The following is a 19,286-nucleotide window of genomic DNA, read 5'->3' on the forward strand; positions in this document are numbered from 1 at the left end:
ATAAACACTTTTTTTTTTAAAGATTTTATTTATTTGACAGAGAGAAATCACAAGAGAGGCAGGCAGAGAGAGAGGAAGGGAAGCAGGCTCTCCACTGAGCAGAGAGCCCGATGCGGGACTCGATCTCAGGACCCTGAGATCATGACCTGAGCCGAAGGCAGCAGCTCAACCCACTGAGCCACCCAGGCGCCCCTAGGGATATAAACACTTTTTAAAATACACAAACTGTAATAGAATATACATGATTTTGCACTTTGGTTTTTCAACCTAACACATTACAGCTAATGCTTACTGAGTGCGTAGTGTATACCAAACATTATGATAAACCATCATATATATTAACTCACTTAATCCTCCCATAACCCTATGAAAAAATTCATTTTAATGTACAATTTAGTGTCATTAATTTATTAATGACAATTTAGTGTTAATTAATGACAATTATTGTCATTAATTTTAGTGTCAACAATTTCTTCACAAGGTTGTACAATCATCACCACTATTTAATTCTAGAACATTTTTATTGCTCCCCCCCCCAAAAGAAACTGTATACTCATTAGGAGTCATTTCCTAGTCATCTCTTCTCCAAGCCTCTGCAACTACCAGTCTACTTTTCTATCTCTAGAGATCTGTCTACTCTGGACATTTCATATAAGTGGAATCACACAATATGTGGTCCTCTGTGACGGATTTCTTTTCGCTTGGCGTTATGTTTTCAAGGTTTGTCCATTAATGGCATCTATCCGTACTTCATTTCTTTTTTTGACCGAATAACATTCCGTATATGAATAGTCCACATTTTTTAAAAGATTTTATTTATTTATTTGACAGAGAGAGATCACAAGTAGGCAGAGAGGCAGGCAGAGAGAGAAAGAGGGAAGCAGGCCCCCTGCTGAGCAGAGAGCCCGATGCGGGGCTCAATCCCAGGACCCTGGGATCATGACCTGAGCCGAAGGCAGAGGCTTTAACCCACGGAGCCACCCAGGCACCCTCTGAATAGTCCACATTTTTAAAAAAGATTTTATTTATTTACTTGTTGACACAGAGAGAGATGGTGAGAGAGGGAACAGAAGCAGAGGAAGCGGGAGTGGGGTCGTTTCTATCTCTTGGATCTTAGTGAACATTCACGTACGAGTTTGTGGGTGCACGTAGGTTTTCTGTTCTCTTGGATACATAGCCAGGAGTCATATTGTTGGGCCATAGGGTAAGTCTGTGTCTCACTTTTTGAGGAAATGCCAAACTTTTTTTTTTTTGCTGTTCGCGCAGCAAATGCACCATTTTTTTTTTAAGATTTTTTTATTTATTTTTTATTTATTTGACAGAGAGAGATCACAAGTAGATAGAGAGGCAGGCAGAGAGAGAGAGAGAGGGAAGCAGGCTCCCTGCTGAGCAGAGAGCCCGATGTGGGACTCGATCCCAGGACCCCGAGATCATGACCTGAGCCGAAGGCAGCGGCTTAACCCACTGAGCCACCCAGGCGCCCCCAAATGCACCATTTTTAAAAAAGGTTTTATTTTATTTATTTGACAGAGAGAGATCACAAGCAGTCGGAGAGGCAGGCAGAGAGAGAGGGGAAAGCAGTCTCCCTGCCGATCAGAGAGCCCAATGCGGGGCTCAATCCCAGGACCCTGAGATAATGACCTGAGCCGAAGGCAGCGGGTTAACCCACTGAGCAACCCAGGCACCCCAGCAAATACACCATTTTACACTCTCACCATCAACGTGTTTTCTCCATACCCTCGCCAATACTTCTTTTCCGTTCTTTCATGACCATTATCCCAGTTGGCATCAAGATGTATCTCAATGTGGTTTGACTTCCCTACTGGCTAGTGAGGGATACTGACCATCTTTTCATGTGTTTATTGGCAGTTGTATATCTTCCTTGGAGAAATGTTTATTCCAATCTGTTGCCTTTTTTTTAAAAGATTTTATTTTATTTCACAGAGAGAGACTTAGTGAAAGAGGGAACACAAGCATGGGAAGTGGGAGAGGGAGAGGGAGATACAGGCTCCTCGCCACACAGAGAGCCCGATGTGGGGCTCGATCCTGGGACCCCAGAGATCATGACCTGAGCTGAAGGCAGACGCCTAACGCCTGAGCCACCCAGGCGCCCCTATTGCCCATTTTTAGATCGAGTTGATGGAGCCAGAATTTTTTTTTTTAAGATTTTATTTATTTATTTGACAGAGAGAGATTACAAGTAGACAGAGAGGCAGGCAGAGAGAAAGAGGGGGAAGCAGGCTCCCCGCTGAGCAGAGAGCCCAATGTGGGGCTCGATCCCAGGACCCCGGGATCATGACCTGAGCCAAAGGCAGAGGCTTTAACCCACTGAGCCACCCAGGCGCTCCGATGGAGCCAGCATTTTAACTTGAGCAGTTTGACTCCAGATCCTATGCTCTGAATCAGACTCTATTCTGACTTCAGTGTATCTTGTGTAATGTTCCGTATGAGAGCACCAGGAGATCCATCACACGCTGTTTTCACGTTTACACCTGTGTTCCATAGTTCATTAACCATTTTCCTAGCAGCAGACATTCGGGTGCTTCCAGTCTTTGCTCTTATAAATATTGCTGCCTTGAACATCTTAGTGTTTGTGTGTTTCTTGGCTCACATAAACAAATACACGTGTAGGAAACATTCCTAGAAGTGGAATTGCTAAATCAAAGTACATCTTAATTTGCTCTCCAGTGAAGTCGTGCCAATTTATATTCCCACCAGCAGCATACAAGAGATCTTCCATGTACAGTTGCCAGTGTCGTGCACTATCAAATTTTTTGTTGCTATTCTCATGAGGGGGAAATGGTACTTTTTATTGTTTCAGTATTAATGCTTGTATTATGAGAGAAGTTAAGTCTCTTTTTTTTTAAGATTTTGTTTATTAATTAGAGAGAGAGAGAAAGCACGAGCGGGGAAGATGGGGAAGGGATCCCATGGGGCTCAATCCCAGGACCCTGAGATCGTGACCTGAGCTAAAGGCAACATTAACCAACTGAGCCACCCTCCCATTTATTTATTTATTTATTTATAAATATAAATATATATATAAAGCCACCCTCCATATATATGTGTGTGTGTATATCTATATCTATATCTATATCTATATCTAAATAGATATAGATATATATACACATGACTTTGGGACTTATATTTCTGTGAAATGCCTGTGTCTTTTGAGTTTTTTCCGAAGTAGAAATATTTCAACTTCTGAGGCTGAGGTTCTTAGTCTTCTGCTCATTATTCATTTGTAGAAGCTCAATCCTTAGTCATATGCTTGGCAAAAACATTTACTATTTAATTGTTTTGGTTTTTTAAATTTAATTTAATTTATTTATTTGACAGAGAGAGATCACAAGTAAGCAGAGAGGCAGGCAGAGAGAGAGGGGGAAGCAGGCTCCCTGCTGAGCAGAGAGCCCGATGTGGGGCTGGATCCCAGGACCCCGAGATCATGACCTGAGCCGAAGGCAGAGGCTTTAACCCACTGAGCCACCCAGGTGCCCCCATTTAATCGTTTTACTTTATGGTATTTTCTATGGGAAAATTATAATTTTTTTTACAGTCATATTTATTGGTCTTCTCATTTATGGCTTCTCGATTTCGTGTCTTACGAAGAAAGATATTTACCACTCTAAGATTATATGAAATATTCTCCCAACTTTTTCTACAATATTTTTGTTATCACTTATTCACAATGTAGAAACTTTACTCACATAACCAGATGTCACCAGGGGTCACTCTCCTCCTTTGAATTTGGTTAAAGATTGGCTCAAGCATTTGTTATATGATTTGTTTGAAGCCTGTCTGTGAACTCCGGGGCCTTGGGTTTTTCCTGGCACTGAGCTCCTCTTCTGGCCCGGATGTGCTCTGCTCGTACCACGTCGCCCAGAGGTGGAGCTCACCTCTTCCCTTCATTTTTGCAAAACTGCCCACACAGCCCTGTGTGTGTGTTGTGTGGATAGACGGTTTTACTAGCTTTAAAGAGGTGGGAAGAAGGGGGACCCTATCCCAGTGCCGCCAAGAACAGTCGTGTGAGTTACCCTTCTTACAGACCCTGCAATCGCCCAGCTGGTTAGAGCCCATCCCCAGCCTTCTCCACTTTCCTTTCTTCTCTTTCTCGGATCTCCAACTCCCGCTCATTTCTGACTCAGAGCAGCATAGCCCTCCTCTGCCTTTGGTTCTAAGCTTCTCACCAAGTGGCTAATTGACACGTGTTCCTGAGCAGGAGCAGTTCCCCTGCTGTGTGAAACAAAGGCAAAAGAACAAAACTAAATTTCCTTACTGCCTGCAGCCCAGTGACCAATCCTGGAGACAGGCGGAGTGACCTTCCTCTGGGAGCTCAGCTACCTCAGTATTGACCCTTCGCTAAGGGCAAAGGCGATCTTAGCCCGACCCCCAGGATCCTGTGAGTCTAACATATAAAAATTCCTTTGGAAGTTTCCGTTATCTCTAACCCCAAGATAACATGTTGGCAATCATCCTCCAAGCATATGGCCCACTGATATACATCTGAAGGGTCTCAGGACTAGGGTTTCACTAGACAGTAATAAATGACCTTTTCCTAACAACAGCTCATCTCTCAAAGTCCTGGAAACCTCGCTTCCAATATTCCTCACAGACCTACGCTATCCCTAACACTGCTCCAAACTTGAAAGCGTATAATCAGCCACTCCTCACGACCCCAGGGCCTCTCCTTCTGCCCACGCATCCTGTCATAAATAAAAGCACCTTTTTAATAAAGGTGCTTTAATAAAACCACCTTTTTGGGGGCACCTGGGTGGCTCAGTGGATTAAGCTGCTGCCTTCGGCTCAGATCATGATCTCAGGGTCCTGGGATCGAGTCCCGCATCGGGCGGGCTCTCTGCTCAGCGGGGAGCCTGCTTCCCTCTCTCTCTCTCTGCCTGCCTCTCTGCCTACTTGTGATCTCTCTTTGTTAAATAAATAAATAAAATCTTTTAAAAAAAACCAAAAAAACAAAAAAAAACACCTTTTTGCACCAAAGATGTCTCAAGAATTCCTTCTTGGCGGTAGACTCCAAACCCCAACATTTTCTACATCATCCTCCCTGCGTGGTAAATTCTGGTACCAGCTAAGACAGTTTTTTTACATCCCAGTAACAAGAGGAATGGAAGGGGACCTCGGTAACTGGAGAGAGATATTAGTATCAAAAAACCTGCAGACCGGTGAACAGTAGAGCCTTTGGCTTAGCACCAGGAGCAAGGAAAGGACTCTCATCTCCGCCTCCCTTTGAAGTTGTTCTCAACTCAGACATCCAACTTCAGGACTCCCTCACTTCCCTAGACCTCAAAGGATTTTCCTTACTTTCTTGCAAGGTCCTCCATTCACTGAAAAGGACTTTAAGGGGCACCTGGGTGGCTCAGTGGGTTAAGCCTCTGCCTTCGGCTCAGGTCATGATCTCAGGCTCCTGGGATCGAGCCCCCCATCAGGCTCTCTGCTCAGCAGGGAGACTGCTTCCCGCCCCCGCCCTCTGCTTGCCTTTCTGCCTACTTGTGATCTCTGTCAAATAAATAAATAAAATCTTTAAAAAAAAAAAAGAAAAAAGAAAAGGACTTTAAGGGGCGCCTGGGTGGCTCAGTCAGTTGGGTGTCTGTCTTCGGCTCAGGTCATGATCCGGGGGTCCTGGGATGGAGCCTGGCATCAGGCTCCCTGCTCAGCAGGGAGTCCCCTTTTCCCTCTCCCTCTGCCTGCCTCTCTGCCTGTTTGTGATCTCTGTCTGTCAAATAAATATATAAAATCTTAAAAAAAAAAAAAAAGAACAAAAAGGAAATGTTCATATGTGGCCATCCATTACATTAACCTGGACTGGGGGAAAAAGGAAAAAAACAAACGAAGAAAACTTAAATTTCCATAGATTAAAAAAGTAAACTGTGAAATATCCATAATATGGATACTGCTGCTATTAAAAACAATGAGAGGGGGGTTTTGTTTGTTTGTTTGCTTGCTTTGGGGTGGGTTTTTTTTTTTTTTTTTTTAAGGTACAAACAGGCACTCTTATTATAGCACGGGGACAGGACCCGTGGGCAGAAAGAGCTGCGCGGAGATTGTGAAGAGTGACTCATTACATACTTTTTAAGTTTTGTGGGGGAGAGGGTAGAGATAACAGAAGTCTCTAAAGGGATTTCGGCAAGTTAAAGAAAGCTCACAGGATCCTGGAGCTCTGGGGGTTGTCAAGCTAAGGTTGCTTTTAGTCTCTCACAAAACTTGACATTGAGGCAGCTGTGAGTTTTTGGAGGACTGTCACGCCCTGCTTGTCTCAGGTATTTTATCAGTGGGCTGCAAGTTATAAGGAAATTTAATTTTATCTGCATTCCTCTTGCCTTTATTCTCATCATTTTCCCTCCCCGAACAATGTTGATCCTTAACTCTTCAAAGGTTACCGAGGGCCGCGGAAGGTCTTACCTTCTGTAATTTCTTCCTGCTGAAGAGGGGCGTGGAGATGTCCCTACCTCTGGTCAACACTGGTCACTTGGGGAATTTATTTAGAGAGGGATTTCGAAGGGCAGAGGGAGCCGAATCCAAGGTAGACAACATATATGCATTCAATGAGACAGATGTATAACTTCTGATCGGGGGATGCCTGGGTGGCTCAGTGGGTTGAGCCTCTGCCTTCGGCTCAGGTCATGATCTCAGGATCCTGGGATCGAGCCCCGCATCGGGCTCTCTGCTGGGCAGGGAGCCTGCTTCCTCCTCTCTCTCTCTCTCTCTGCCTGCCTCTCTGCCTACTTGTGATCTCTCTCTGTCAAATAAAAAAAAAATCTTTAAAAAAAAAAGAAAATAAAATGTTAACTTCTGATAGGAAAGAAGTCAGTTGACAATGACTAAAGTTCATAAATCAAGAGAATATTACAGGTAACATATTTAGCTACTGGTGAGTGGAAAATAAGTAACAAGACATTATGTAGAGTATGATTCCATTTTAATTTTTGAAATATATTTTGGGTATAAAATCGGTATGTGCAAACAAGAAGGCTTGGAAGGCTACCCAGAAAAGTGTTCATAGTATTTATTCTTAGCACTGCAAGTGGGGATGAGGAAGCCTTTTGTCTTTTACTTTTTACCTTTTTAAAAAATATTATATGGGCTTTTCACAGTGAACGTGAATTTGTTTTGTTAAAGAGTAATCGAGGTGTTCATCCTCAGAGGTATCTGAAAGATGAAAGTGTCAAAATAAAAAATTTCCAAAAGGGGAGTTCTGTTGGTGCAGAATGAGAAAGAGGACAATTCCATTTCAGAGCATTTCACTGAGCATGTACGCGGAGGGAAGTGTCTGGCTCGAGTCTGTCCAGGAGCTATTGAAGGCACTAAGGATGTTTGGGTTGGAGAAGACAAGACATAGAGAAGATCAAGGGCTCTCCTCCAATGTTTTTGTTTTTGTTGTTTTTTTTTTTTAAAAGATTTTATTTATTTATTTGACAGATAGAGATCACAAGTAGGGAGAGAGGCAGGCAGAGAGAGAGAGAGGAGGAAGCACAGGCTCCCTGCCAAGCAGAGAGCCCGATGCGGGGCTCGATCCCAGGACCCTGGGATCATGACCTGAGCGAAAGGCAGAGGCTTTAACCCGCTGAGCCACCCAGGCGCCCCGCCTCCAATGTTTTAAGGACCATTCTGTAACACGTGGTTCTGGAGGAAGATGGGTTGGAATTACAGAGAGTCAGATTTTTATCTAGGGTAAGAAAGAACTTCCTAAGTGTCCAAGTGGTCATTTTAAACCAGCTTTACCCCCTGGCTCTCCAGCGGACCATCTGCTGGGTTTGTCCCAGCTCTGGCTCTCAAATCAGCTCTTTCCTCTTGCCAGCTGTCGGATGCCGTCCCTACACTCTAGCTCCTGCTCTGCTTTCTCCCTGCCCCTTGGATCTGATGTTTCAGAACTTCTCATCTTGCACACTGGCCAGGCTTTGCCCAGTGCTGTGGCTAGGAGCCAGCCCTTTCCACTCCGATCCCCAGGTCCCTGTACCCAAGGCCCCTCCCCCTGACTCCCACCTGTGAGGAGAAATCAGATGCTTAGCAACAGTGAAACTGGATGTTTCTGAAGGTAGTATGTCCCCCATTTCAAAGTTAGGGAAGCAAAATGGACAATTACCTGTTGAGAATATTATCAAAAGGAAGTATATTAGTTGGAATTCTTTGTTTGTAAATAACAAAATCTAGGGGCGCCTGGGTGGCTCAGTGGGTTAAGCCTCTGCCTTCTACTCAGGTCATGGTCTCAGGATCCTGGGATCAAGCCCCGCATTGGGCTCTCTGCTCCGTGGGGAACCTGCTTCCCCCCCCCACCCCCGCCTGCCTCTCTGCCTGCTTGTGATCTCTGTCTGTCACGTAAATAAATAAAATCTTAAAAAAAAAAAAAAAGGAAAAGGAAAAACCCAAAATCTGTCCTTGGCCAACTTGAGCAAAAACTGGAAGAACATTGAGTAGCTAGAAAGTCTGAAATTGAGTCCAGGTACCGGGAGAAGAATCGTGGCAGTTTCAACCCTTCAACCGTCTCTTCAAGGTAACGTGTGGAATGGGTGAACCCCCATGTGTCGTCAGTTGTATTTTACTGCGCTCAAGAGTCAAAGTCCCAGGAGCAGGAGTTTTGCTGACCAAGCTTATTCTATGTGCCCTGGCTCAGGCGGGGTAAGTGAGAGGCAGGCTGTCTCTGAGGACCCCTTCAGTGCCCTCCTGGGGGAGCAGGACTTTTGACTTACAGTCCCTTCAAGCCCAAATGCAGTAGAGGGCAGGTAAACTCTCCCAAGCGCAAGAATCAGGGCCTGTCAGGAAAGGAGGATGGATTCTGGGGCATCCAAAAGAACAACTCTAGGATAACTGTAGAACTAAACTAGTGGATCCTGGATTCACTTTGGAATTTTCTAGACTTTGAAAAAAAATTTTTTCTAACTAAATAATTTCATTAAAGCAAAATGACTGCTATCGACCATCACCATTGTTTCACAGAAAGAAGGTCATTAATACAAAAACGGAGAAAAGGTAATATCAGAATAAAAGAAAAGCCTTCAAGTACATAATCTTACTCTGTGTCAGATTCGTTGCAATATTTTTTTTTTCCTTGTTGCCCTCATTTCACTGGAGACCAGTGAACACAGATCAGTAGTTTGGCGGTAGGGTTTTAGGAATCATTGGGCTAAGTGGTCTGTAGGTTCTTTACTAGCCTCAAGTTTCTGTGAACCCATCAGGATCCTGCTGTTAAATAGTGTTTCTCCACTGGGGGCAAGTTTGCCCCCTAGGAGACTTGGCCACACCTGGAGACATTGCAGGTCATCACAGCTGGGTGGTCAAGGAGGAGATAGAGTCCTACTGGCATCTAGAGACCAGGGATGCCACCGAGCGTCCTACTGTGCACAGCACAGCTCCCGCCACAGTGATCTGGCCCAACATGTCAACGTGATGAGGTTAAGAGACCGTCTATAGATAGAAAAAAAAAACCTCATGAACCAATTAAAATGGAAAGTACTAGAGAATAGTGCGCTCGGCTGTTGTCGCAGCCCTTATTCACGAGGCAGACTTTTAGTTAAATTGTATCAGTTTCTTTAACGATGAAAGGAGTACATACTCATTATTGACATTGTTGGAAAAAGGCAGAGGAGTAATAAGCAAGGAAAACCAATCACTCTTGGCCCAGGCTGGTTCTCTCTCCTGAGATACTTCCTCTTAATGGTAGCACGTCCAAAGCAGACTTTTTGATTTTCCCACCCCACTCACCTGTTCCTTCCCAGTTCCTCCCACCGGAGCAACTGGTACCTACACCCTTAGACTCATCCTTGACTTCTCACACTCGCGTGAATCCTCCAGCAAATCCTGATTGCCAGTCCCATCCCTTGTCACCCCTCTCAGCAACTGCTCCGGTCAATCCCAGCCCCGCACCCCCCACCCCTGCAGAGACCTCTTGACCACTCCTCACAGCTGCTTTCACCCATGGCAAGCCTCTCTACACCCCAGTGAAAAGGAGTGGTAGAAAATGAATCCAGTTCTGTGGAACCTTCCAGTGGCTTCCATGACACTTCAAAAAGATCCTCGTTCCTTACCTCCTCGTGGCCCTCCCTGACCACCCCATGGAAAAGATTCCTCTCCTCCCCAGGCTCCCTTCCCACACCCTCCACCCCTTGCCCAGCTTGATTGTTTGGGTTTTTTTTTAAGATTTTTATTTATTTATTTGACAGACAGAGATCACAAGTAGGTAGAGAGAGAGAGAGGGGAGGAAGCAGGCTCCCCGCTGAGCAGAGAGCCCGATGCGGGGCTGGATCCCAGGACCCTGAGATCATAACCTGAGCCGAAGGCAGAGGCTTTAACCCATTGAGCCACCCAGGCGCCCCCCCCACCTTGATTCTTATCCAAAACGCCACTTCTTCCATAATGTCACGCTATTCCTTTATTCGTGAAATTATTATCTTCGTCTCAACTCTAATGCAAGCTCCACGAAGGCTGGAATTTGTCCTCTTCTTGGCTGAGTCTCTAGCACCTAGAACAGTGTTTATACATGTTCGTGACCCAATAAATATTTGCTGAATGAATCATTAACGTTTTGGTAACTATGCTTTCCGGTCTCCTATCTTTCTTTTGAACTGATTTGTTTCACAGAAAACATATAATGCTATATTCCCAACTTTGCATCTCAATTTTTAAATTACTTTTTAGTTTATTTTGTGTTTTTAAAGATTTTATTTATTTATTTGAGAGGGCGAGCAGGAGACAGCAGGAGCCGGGGGAGGACCAGAGGGAGGGGCAGGCTGTCCGCAGATCACAGAACCCAACTCTGGGCTTGATCCCCAGCCCCTGAGATCATGATCTGAGCTGAAGGCAGAGGCTTAAACTGAGCCACCCAGTGGCCCCTGCATCTCAGTTTTTTAATCTACTGTTAGATCTGAAGCTGTTCCTTAGGACCAACTCTTCATAAACATTTTTAATGGCAGCATAACTATTCCTTGGGATAGAAATATCAGTATCTTCTTGAACATTCGGGTTATTCTAATCTTTTGCTATAGTCAGTATCTCTGCAGCAAGCATCCTAGTTCTTAAATCTTTTTTCTTGAATTTGGGTAATTTCTTTAGGAGAGCATCCTAAAATTGGAGTTACTGGATATAGAACATGATTACCTTTACATTTCTTGATCTATGCTGTAACAATGACAATATATAATTTTTTCTACTCTCTTTCCCAATTAGTCTCACCCAGCGTGCAAAAGCCCTGAGCTGACTTCAAACTTCTTCAACATTTACGGAAAGAGCCCTCTGATTGTGTACTTCCTGCACAACTACGCCCATCTGCCCCAGGGTGGTGAAGACGTGTTGATAGTCAGGAGGGAAAGAACCAGGAGCATCCCATATCCTTTCTGCCACAGGCGGGGCACATGTTCCTCTAGACCCTGCTGCTTCTGCCTCTGAGAAGCAAGGGTGTGGAAAGGCACCTGGCCCTTAGCTCAGTGCCTGGTACAGAGTGTGTGCCCATCAAGGGTAGCCGTTGATAGGAGCTGAAGGCTCAGAATGTTGAGCATTTTAGTTCCAAGTCGGCCTCATAAACTGGCTGCATGGGATTCCGGGCAAGTCAGATTTCCCTGGGTGCAAAATCTCTTCCTGCTAACTAGGTACTCGAACATACTTTGCCATTCAGTAATGACTCCACTGTGCTCACTGACCCGAGTCTGTATTGATCGGGATTTGGGGCCCAGATGTGTGTTTCTTGTAACATCATCTTCACACACACACACACACACACGCGCGCGCGCGCGCGCGCGCACGCACACACACCCTCCTCCAGACCCATCAGCAAATCTCTGGCACAATTGGCATTGGTAACCAACTTAACCAACCAACTTAAAGATTCGGTAACCAACTCAGATCTTAAGAAAACAGATGTGACCAGTTGGTGTCCTGAGACCTAACATTTTCCTATAGGGGGTCAGACATGGGATCAAGTCAACCCGGACTCAAGCACCAAGTCAGCAGCTGACCAGCTCACCTCACTGCTCTGTAGTGTAGTACCCTAGGAGAAGCCTGGGTTGGGGATACACAGCCCCAGATTTGAGTCCAGCTCAGCGACATACTGGCCTTAAGATCGTAGGTGCACAGCTTGACCTCTGAGCGCAATAGCTTTATCAAGTTCTTTGTAAAATAAGGATAATTAGGGGCGCCTGGGTAGCTTGTTCAGTTAAAGCGTTCAACTCTTGGTTTCGGCTTAGGTCATGTTCTCAGGGTCATGGGATCGAGCCCTGCCTCAGGCTCTGTGCTCAGTGTGGAGCACACTGTCCCTTGCCCTCTGCTCCTCCTCCTGCTCTCTCTGTCTCTCTTTCTCAAATAAGTAAATAAATAAATGAAATATTTTTTTCTTTTAGATTTTATTTATTTATTCGACAGAGATCACAAGTAGGCAGAGAGGCAGGCAGAGAGAAAGAGAGGAGGAAGCAGGCTCCGCACCAAGCAGAGAGCCTGATGCGGGGCTCGATCCCAGGACCCTGGGATCATGACCCAAGCCATACGCAGAGGCTTTAACCCACTGAGCCACCCAGGCACCCCAATAAATGAAATCTTAAAAATTAATTATAATTATAATACAATTATGATTATAAAAAATTATAGTTTATATAATTTATATTCTATAATATATATTATATTATATTATTTATAATAAATTATAAAAAATAAGTATAATTATGCCAAACCAATGGTGTTATGATCAGGATTAAATGGCATATGGCTGGTTCTAAATAAATAATAACGATCATAATTATTATTAACATCATTGAAGGCGGAATTATTATCCTTATTTTATAGATTGGAAAATAGACACATAGAGGATGACTCGTGTTGGATGGAAATCCCAAACGCCTGAGATTCTGACCAATGCAGAAGGGGTAGAGAGGTGGGGAGGCCCAGAGGGCTTTCCAACATACAAACATGATATAGGGAATGAGGTCTTGAGACTGAAAGTTGGAATCCCTTCCTCTTCACCACTGTGATCATAGAGTAAGAATAGTATTTATTTGCTTATTTTTTATTGAGGTATAGTTGACCCATAACATATTAGTTTCAGGCGTACGACACAGTGATACTACGAAGAGATTCCCATGACAGGTGGAGTCACCACCTGTCACCCTACAGAGTGAGAATTTTAGATGAGTCTGAGAAGAGGATTTCCTAGCCCTTCCATCAGCAGGAGGAGAGAAGGGCTGTGTTAAAAGACCAGGAATGGCCCAGCCATTGGGGAGGATAGCCCCTTGCCTTCCCCCATGGTCAGAGGGCAGGAGTCCTTTCCTGCTCAGATTTCAGTGATGTGGTCCAGAAACAGGTCATTTCCCCCTCTGCCATCTCACCACCCCCCTCCTCTCCATGCAGTAGGCCGTCTTGCTGGTAACACTCAAGAGTCAATACCAACCGACAGTGTGAGCTTTTCCTTGACGGCCAATGCCACTGAGTCCGTCCTGACATATGCTGAGGTCATTGACCTGACCCTGAGCAACATGAAGAAGCGGAGGGACAACTTCCACCAACTGAAATGGCTCCACTGGAATGAATGGAAGTATTTCAATGTGTACCTAAGGGAACTGCAAGAAAACTTCCTCAGGTATTTAAGGGGCTTTAGGGAAGGGACAGTGTTTGAGCATCTGCCTGTTCTTGCACATGACAATTTAAAAAAATTTTTTTAAGATTTTATATATTTATTTTTTAATTAACATATAATGCATTATTTGCCCCAGGGTACAGGTCTGTGAATCATCAGGCTTACACATTTCACAGAACTCACCATAGCACATACCCTTCCCAGTGACCATCACGCAGCCACCCTATCCCTCCCCCCACCCCCCCACAGCAACCCTCAGTTTGTTTCCTGAGGTTAAGAGTCTCTTATGGTTCGTCTTCCTCCCTAGTCCCATCTTGTCCCATTTTTCCCTTTCCTACCCCCCACAGCCCCCCCGCCCTGCCTCTCAAATTCCTCATATCAGAGTGATCATATGATAATTGTCTTTTTCTCATTGTCTTATTTCACTCAGCATTATACCCTCTAGTTCCATCCACATCATTGCAAATGGCAAGCTTTCATTTCTTTTGACGGCTGCATAGTATTCCATTGTATATATATATACCACATCTCCTTTATCTGTTCATCTGTTGATGGACATCTGGGTTCTTTCCATAGTTTGGCTATTGTGGACATTGCTGCTATAAACATTGGGGTGCAGGTGCCCCTTCAGATCACTACTTTTGTATTTTTAGGGTAAGTACCCAGTAGTGCAATTACTGGGTCGTAGGGTAGCTCTATTTTCAACTTTTTGAGGAACCTCCATGTTGTTTTCCAGAGTGGCTGTACCAGCCTGCATTCCCACCAACAGTATAGGAGGGTTCCCCTTTCTCTGCAAAAGATTTTATTTTTAAGTAATCTCTACACCCAGCATAGGGCTTGAACTCAGAATCCTAAGACGGAGTAGCACATTCTACTGACCAAGCCAGTAAAGCACCCTGCACATGAAAATTTCTTTTTTACATGCATTTTATTTATTTTTTCAAAATATTTTGTTTATTTGACAGAGAGAGAGAGAGAGAGCACAAGTAGGCAGAGCGGCAGGCAGAGAGAGAGGGAAGCAGGCTCCCTGCCGAGCAGGGAGCCGATGCTGGGCTCAATCCCAGGGCCCTGGGACCATGACCTGAGCCGAAGGCAGAGGCTTTAACCCACTGAGCCACCGAGGTGCCCCTTTTACATGCATTTTAAAGATTTATTTTATTTTGAGAGAGAGAGCAAGAGCAGGAGCAGGAGTACAGAGGGAGGGAGAGAATCTTGGGCAGATCTCCTGCTGAGTGTAGAACCCGACATGGGGCGGGTCTCATGACCTTGAATCACCCACCACCTGAGCCAAAACCAAGAGTCAGACCCTTAATGGACTGCACCACCCACTCATCCCTGCACATGGTAATTTTTAACTGGGGGCCTAGCCCTGGGACTATCTTAAGCACATTTCTTGTGGTCAGAATATAAATGCCACAGTAACGGAGACCAGATCTTTCTTTTAAAGTTATTTTTTTCTAACTACAAAAACATTTATGTTCATTGAAAACAAACAAACAAACCTGGAAAAGCACCTGGAGACATACGTTGCCAACATTTTTCTATAAATCCTTCCAGTCTTTTCACCTGGGCCTGTAGAGGTGTATCTTTAGACAAAAGTAGTAGACTCATACCACCAATCTGGTTTTTAGACTTTGTTTTCCCACTTAGCTGCATATGAGGGATATTTTCCTGTGCCTTCTGACTTTTTCAGTATTTTTATTTTCTTTAGAAAATTTTCAGACCTTCCAGAAATGTTGAAAGGATGGTGCAGTGAACACCATATGCCCGCACTGCGTTTACCAATTATCCGCTTTTTGCCACATTTTCTTTCTCTCTCTAGTAATTAGGTCAAATTCAAATTTTCCCAGTGGTGCCCAAAATATCCTTTTTGGTTTTACTTGCTGCTCCAGGATCCGATCAAGGATTGGGAACTAGATCTTGCTGTTATATCTCTTTGGGGTCTTTTCATTGATAACAATGCCCTACCCCTACCTTTGTTATTATGCCCCTGAATTAATGGTTACATTATTATTATTATTTTTATGACAGAATCTTTTTTTTTTTAAGATTTTACTTATTTATTAGAGAGATGGAGAGAGAGCACCAGCAGACAGAGCAGCAGGCAGAGAGAGAGGGGGAAGCAGGATCCCAGCTGAGCAGAGAGCCCGATGCGGGGTTCAATCCCTGGACCCAGGATCATGACCTGAGCCGAAGGCAGGGACTTAACCGACTGAGCCACCCAGGCACCCTGACATAGACTCTTTTGAAACACTTAAGCCACATTCTGGATTTTTCTGATTATTTCTTCAGGGTATCATTTAACGTATTCCAAAATACCCTATATTTCTCATAAACTAGACATGGGGTGATACTAGGTGCTCGATAGGGTGCAAGAAACATCTCATAGATGATGATGATGTGTGTGTAGTACACAGCGTCAGGAGACACTCAGTGTCAAGTCAGCCAGACAGGTGGTCTCTGCCAGACCTCTCCATTCTAAGACCCCTGTTTTATGTAGTTAGTCTGTAATAACTGGTGTGATTCTTTGAGACTGAGTGAATCTGTTCTCCCCAAACCTACACCCAGTAGTTGTAGCATCCACTGATGTTCTTTTCCTGGGTCAGTTACGACAGCTGCGGTTGCAAAATAGTGATTTTCTACTTCCACTCCCTTCTCCCTTTATTAGCTGGCACTTTTTTTTTTTTCCTAAAGAGTTCACCTTCTTCTTTTGCTCCTTATCTCTCTCTCATGTCTTCTCCACCTGCTCCCATAACTCTCTCACGTGGACATCCGGCTGCAAAAGCAGCTCAGGAAATATTTGGCAAAGAGAAATGAGATTTCCATGCCTGAACCAGATCGGAACTGGCTGGGCACTTCACTACCCAAAATAACACTGGATTCAGTTAGCGGGGGAGAAAGGGGGGACTGCTGTTGGCCAGACAGCCTTTGGTATCTGCCCTGGTAGGAGAGAAAGGAAACAATGAACACATTGGTAACTGCTTTGTTTTACAAAGTAGCATTATTTCCAAATGAGATACACACGCGAACACACAAACCTGTTAAGCACCAGCCCCACCAAAATGCAGTTCTGCCCAAATGTCCATCAAAAGGTGATTGGTTAATCAGCTATCATATGTGCGTGCTCTGCTGCCGAGAAAAATGGCCATGTCGATCTAGTATTCTTATTTTATAAGGAATGGTGGTCATAACATATTATTGGACCCCCCCAAAAAAAATCAGGGTATAAAATAGTGTGTGTAAGAAGCACAGTTATTTATCTCCATTTTACAGAAGCCAAGGTCAAGGATAGAAACTTAGAGGGCAACCGCATATGTGGGGAAGACAAAATATGGGGCCACGGAGGAATGGCCAGAAGGAGAGGAGAGCCTGCGTGTGAAGGCACAGCAACCACGAAGCTGAGGGAGGAAAGGGCCAAGGGGAGTAGTGGTCAGCAGTGGGGGTGCCACATGCAGAAGCCCTGGGCTGAGACAGGTTTGGTGATTTGGCAGAGAGCGGTTTCTGGTCGGACACCAGAGCCTGGGACGACGGTGGGGGAAAGGTGTGGCCCCCCATGGGTGAATGAGACTACTAGGAGGCAGAAGGAGCAAAATTCTGCACCAAAAAGGACAAGATGGGATGGAGAGTAGCAGGGCTCTTTCATTGTCAAGTGGAAGACCCAAGGTCATGTGAAGCCAGAGAGATTGGAGAGATCGGAAAAATGCAGGTAAGGGAGGACAGGGTCAGGATTGAGGAAAGGACAGGACCCAGGAGCCATTTGGGTTTTTTTGTTTTTGTTTTTGTTTAATTTTAGTATTGGGGCGCCTGGGTGGCTCAGTCAGTTAAGCATCTGCCTTTGGCTCAGGTCATAATCCTGGAGTCCCAGAATCTAGCCCCACATCGGCTCCCTCTCAGCAGGGAGTCTGCTTTTCCCTCTGTCCCTTACCCTACTTGCTCGAGTTCTCTCGCTCTTTCTCACTCTGTCTCTCTCTCAAGTAAATAATAAGATCTGAAAATAAATAAACAAACAAATAATAAATAAATTTTGTTTATTTGAGAGAGAGCATGTGCAAGCAAGCATGAATAGGAGGAGGGACGGAGAAAGAGGGAGAAGTCAGCTCCACTGAACTGGGAGCCTGATGCAGGGAACCTGATTCTTGGACCCTGGGATCATGATCTGAGCCAAGCACAGATGCTTAACCTACTGAGCCACCCAGGCGCCCTCGGAGGAGTTGTTCTTTAGGGCTGTTTACTTCTGCCTCTGTTACTGCAGTTCATTATGCCTCTATATTTCGCTGATTGTTCCAACAAGTATTTTCAGCAACTTCTATGCACCAGGTATTATGTTCTGTTTATAACACATATGTTTTGTAATGTCTGTCTTTCCCAGTAGTTGTAACAATTCTTAAAGGTGGGATCCTTGGAATGGCAGAGGCTTAGGGTTTTTTTACTTACTGGCTCTGTGACATTGGATCAGTCACATACATCGCTGAGCTTCCGTTCTTTGTTGGTTAAATGAAGATAGTATTTCCTGCTTTGGAGAGTTGTACCCATCAAGTAAAATAAGACACATAAAGCCTGTTTATAGGACCAAGCCCATAGTAGGTAATTCTATCACTTAGAATTAGGTTTAGCTTTGAGTGACAGAAGAACTCAAAATAGTGGCTAAAACAAGAGGCAAATCTATTTTTATTATTTAAAAAGGAGTCCAAGAGATATAGCAGGTACAGTATCAGGGACGGAAGCCCCTTTTATCTTATTTCTCCATAATCCTTCACCCATGATTCAGCCTCATGGTCTAAGATAGCTGCTCAGGCTCCAGCCATCAGGTCCATATTCCAGCCAATAAAAAGGAAGATAGAGTCCAAAGAAATGCATTCCTCCTATGAGTCACAAAAAAACCTTCCATTTTCTATTCCTTTGGCTGGAACTTAGCCCCCATAGTTATACCTTAGCTATGGCATGTCTACAAAAGGAAATGGTGGCCTTGAGACATATCTGTGCCTTAGGGACACCTGGGTGGCTGAGTGGGTTAAGTATCTGACTTTTGATTTTGGCTCAGGTCATGATCTCAGGATCCTGGATAGGGCCCTGTATTGGCAGGTTCCAAGCTCAGTGGGGAGTCTGCTTGAGATTCTCTCTCTCCCTCTCTCCCCTGCCCCTCTCCTCACTCCCTGCACTCTCACCCTCTCTCTCTAAAATAATCTTAAAAAAAATAATAACAACCCACATCTGTGCTGTTAGACATCACAGCAGAGCTACCCTCAGGGAAATAGGGCTTGCCTCAGTAGGGTACAGATGAGGGGGCTTCTGGGGAGCTCACAGTGTTCCATTTCTTGATCCGGGTGCTGGTTACATGGGTGTGCTTAGTCCACGAAATCTCCTAGGACTGCACATTTAGAGTCGATGAACTCTTTGTCCTTGTACTGGTGTATCCTTTTTCTTTGTAGATATTACAATGGTTTTGTAGTTACCTATTTCTTAAAGGAGTCAAATCTGGGGGCGCCTTGGTGGCTCAGTCAGTTGAACGTCTACCTTTGGCTCAGGTCATGATCTAGGGTCCCACGGCAGGCTCCCACGGCATGCTCCCATAGCAGGCTCCCTGCTGAGCGAGGAACTTGCTTCTCCCTCTGCCTGCTGCTCTCCCTGCTTGTGTGATCACTCACTCTCTCTCCCTCTCTGGCAAATAAATAAATAAAATCTTAAAAAATAAATAAAAAATAAAAACATCATGTCTGAAAGA

At 44.6% G+C, this 19,286-nt stretch overlaps 1 protein-coding gene across 1 annotated transcript in view; it reads left to right on the forward strand.

Annotated features, from left to right (window-relative positions):
* FAM227A (family with sequence similarity 227 member A) overlaps positions 1-19,286 on the forward strand; it is an 81,212-nt gene that overhangs the window by 49,430 nt on the left and 12,496 nt on the right. The window contains exons 13-14 of the mRNA XM_046013197.1: positions 11,173-11,330; positions 13,415-13,567. Coding sequence (XP_045869153.1) covers positions 11,173-11,330; positions 13,415-13,567 — 311 coding nt within the window. The remainder of the gene's footprint in view (positions 1-11,172; positions 11,331-13,414; positions 13,568-19,286) is intronic.

The sequence above is a fragment of the Meles meles genome, chromosome 7 (genome assembly GCF_922984935.1).
Source record: "Meles meles chromosome 7, mMelMel3.1 paternal haplotype, whole genome shotgun sequence".
Lineage (NCBI taxonomy): Eukaryota > Metazoa > Chordata > Mammalia > Carnivora > Mustelidae > Meles > Meles meles.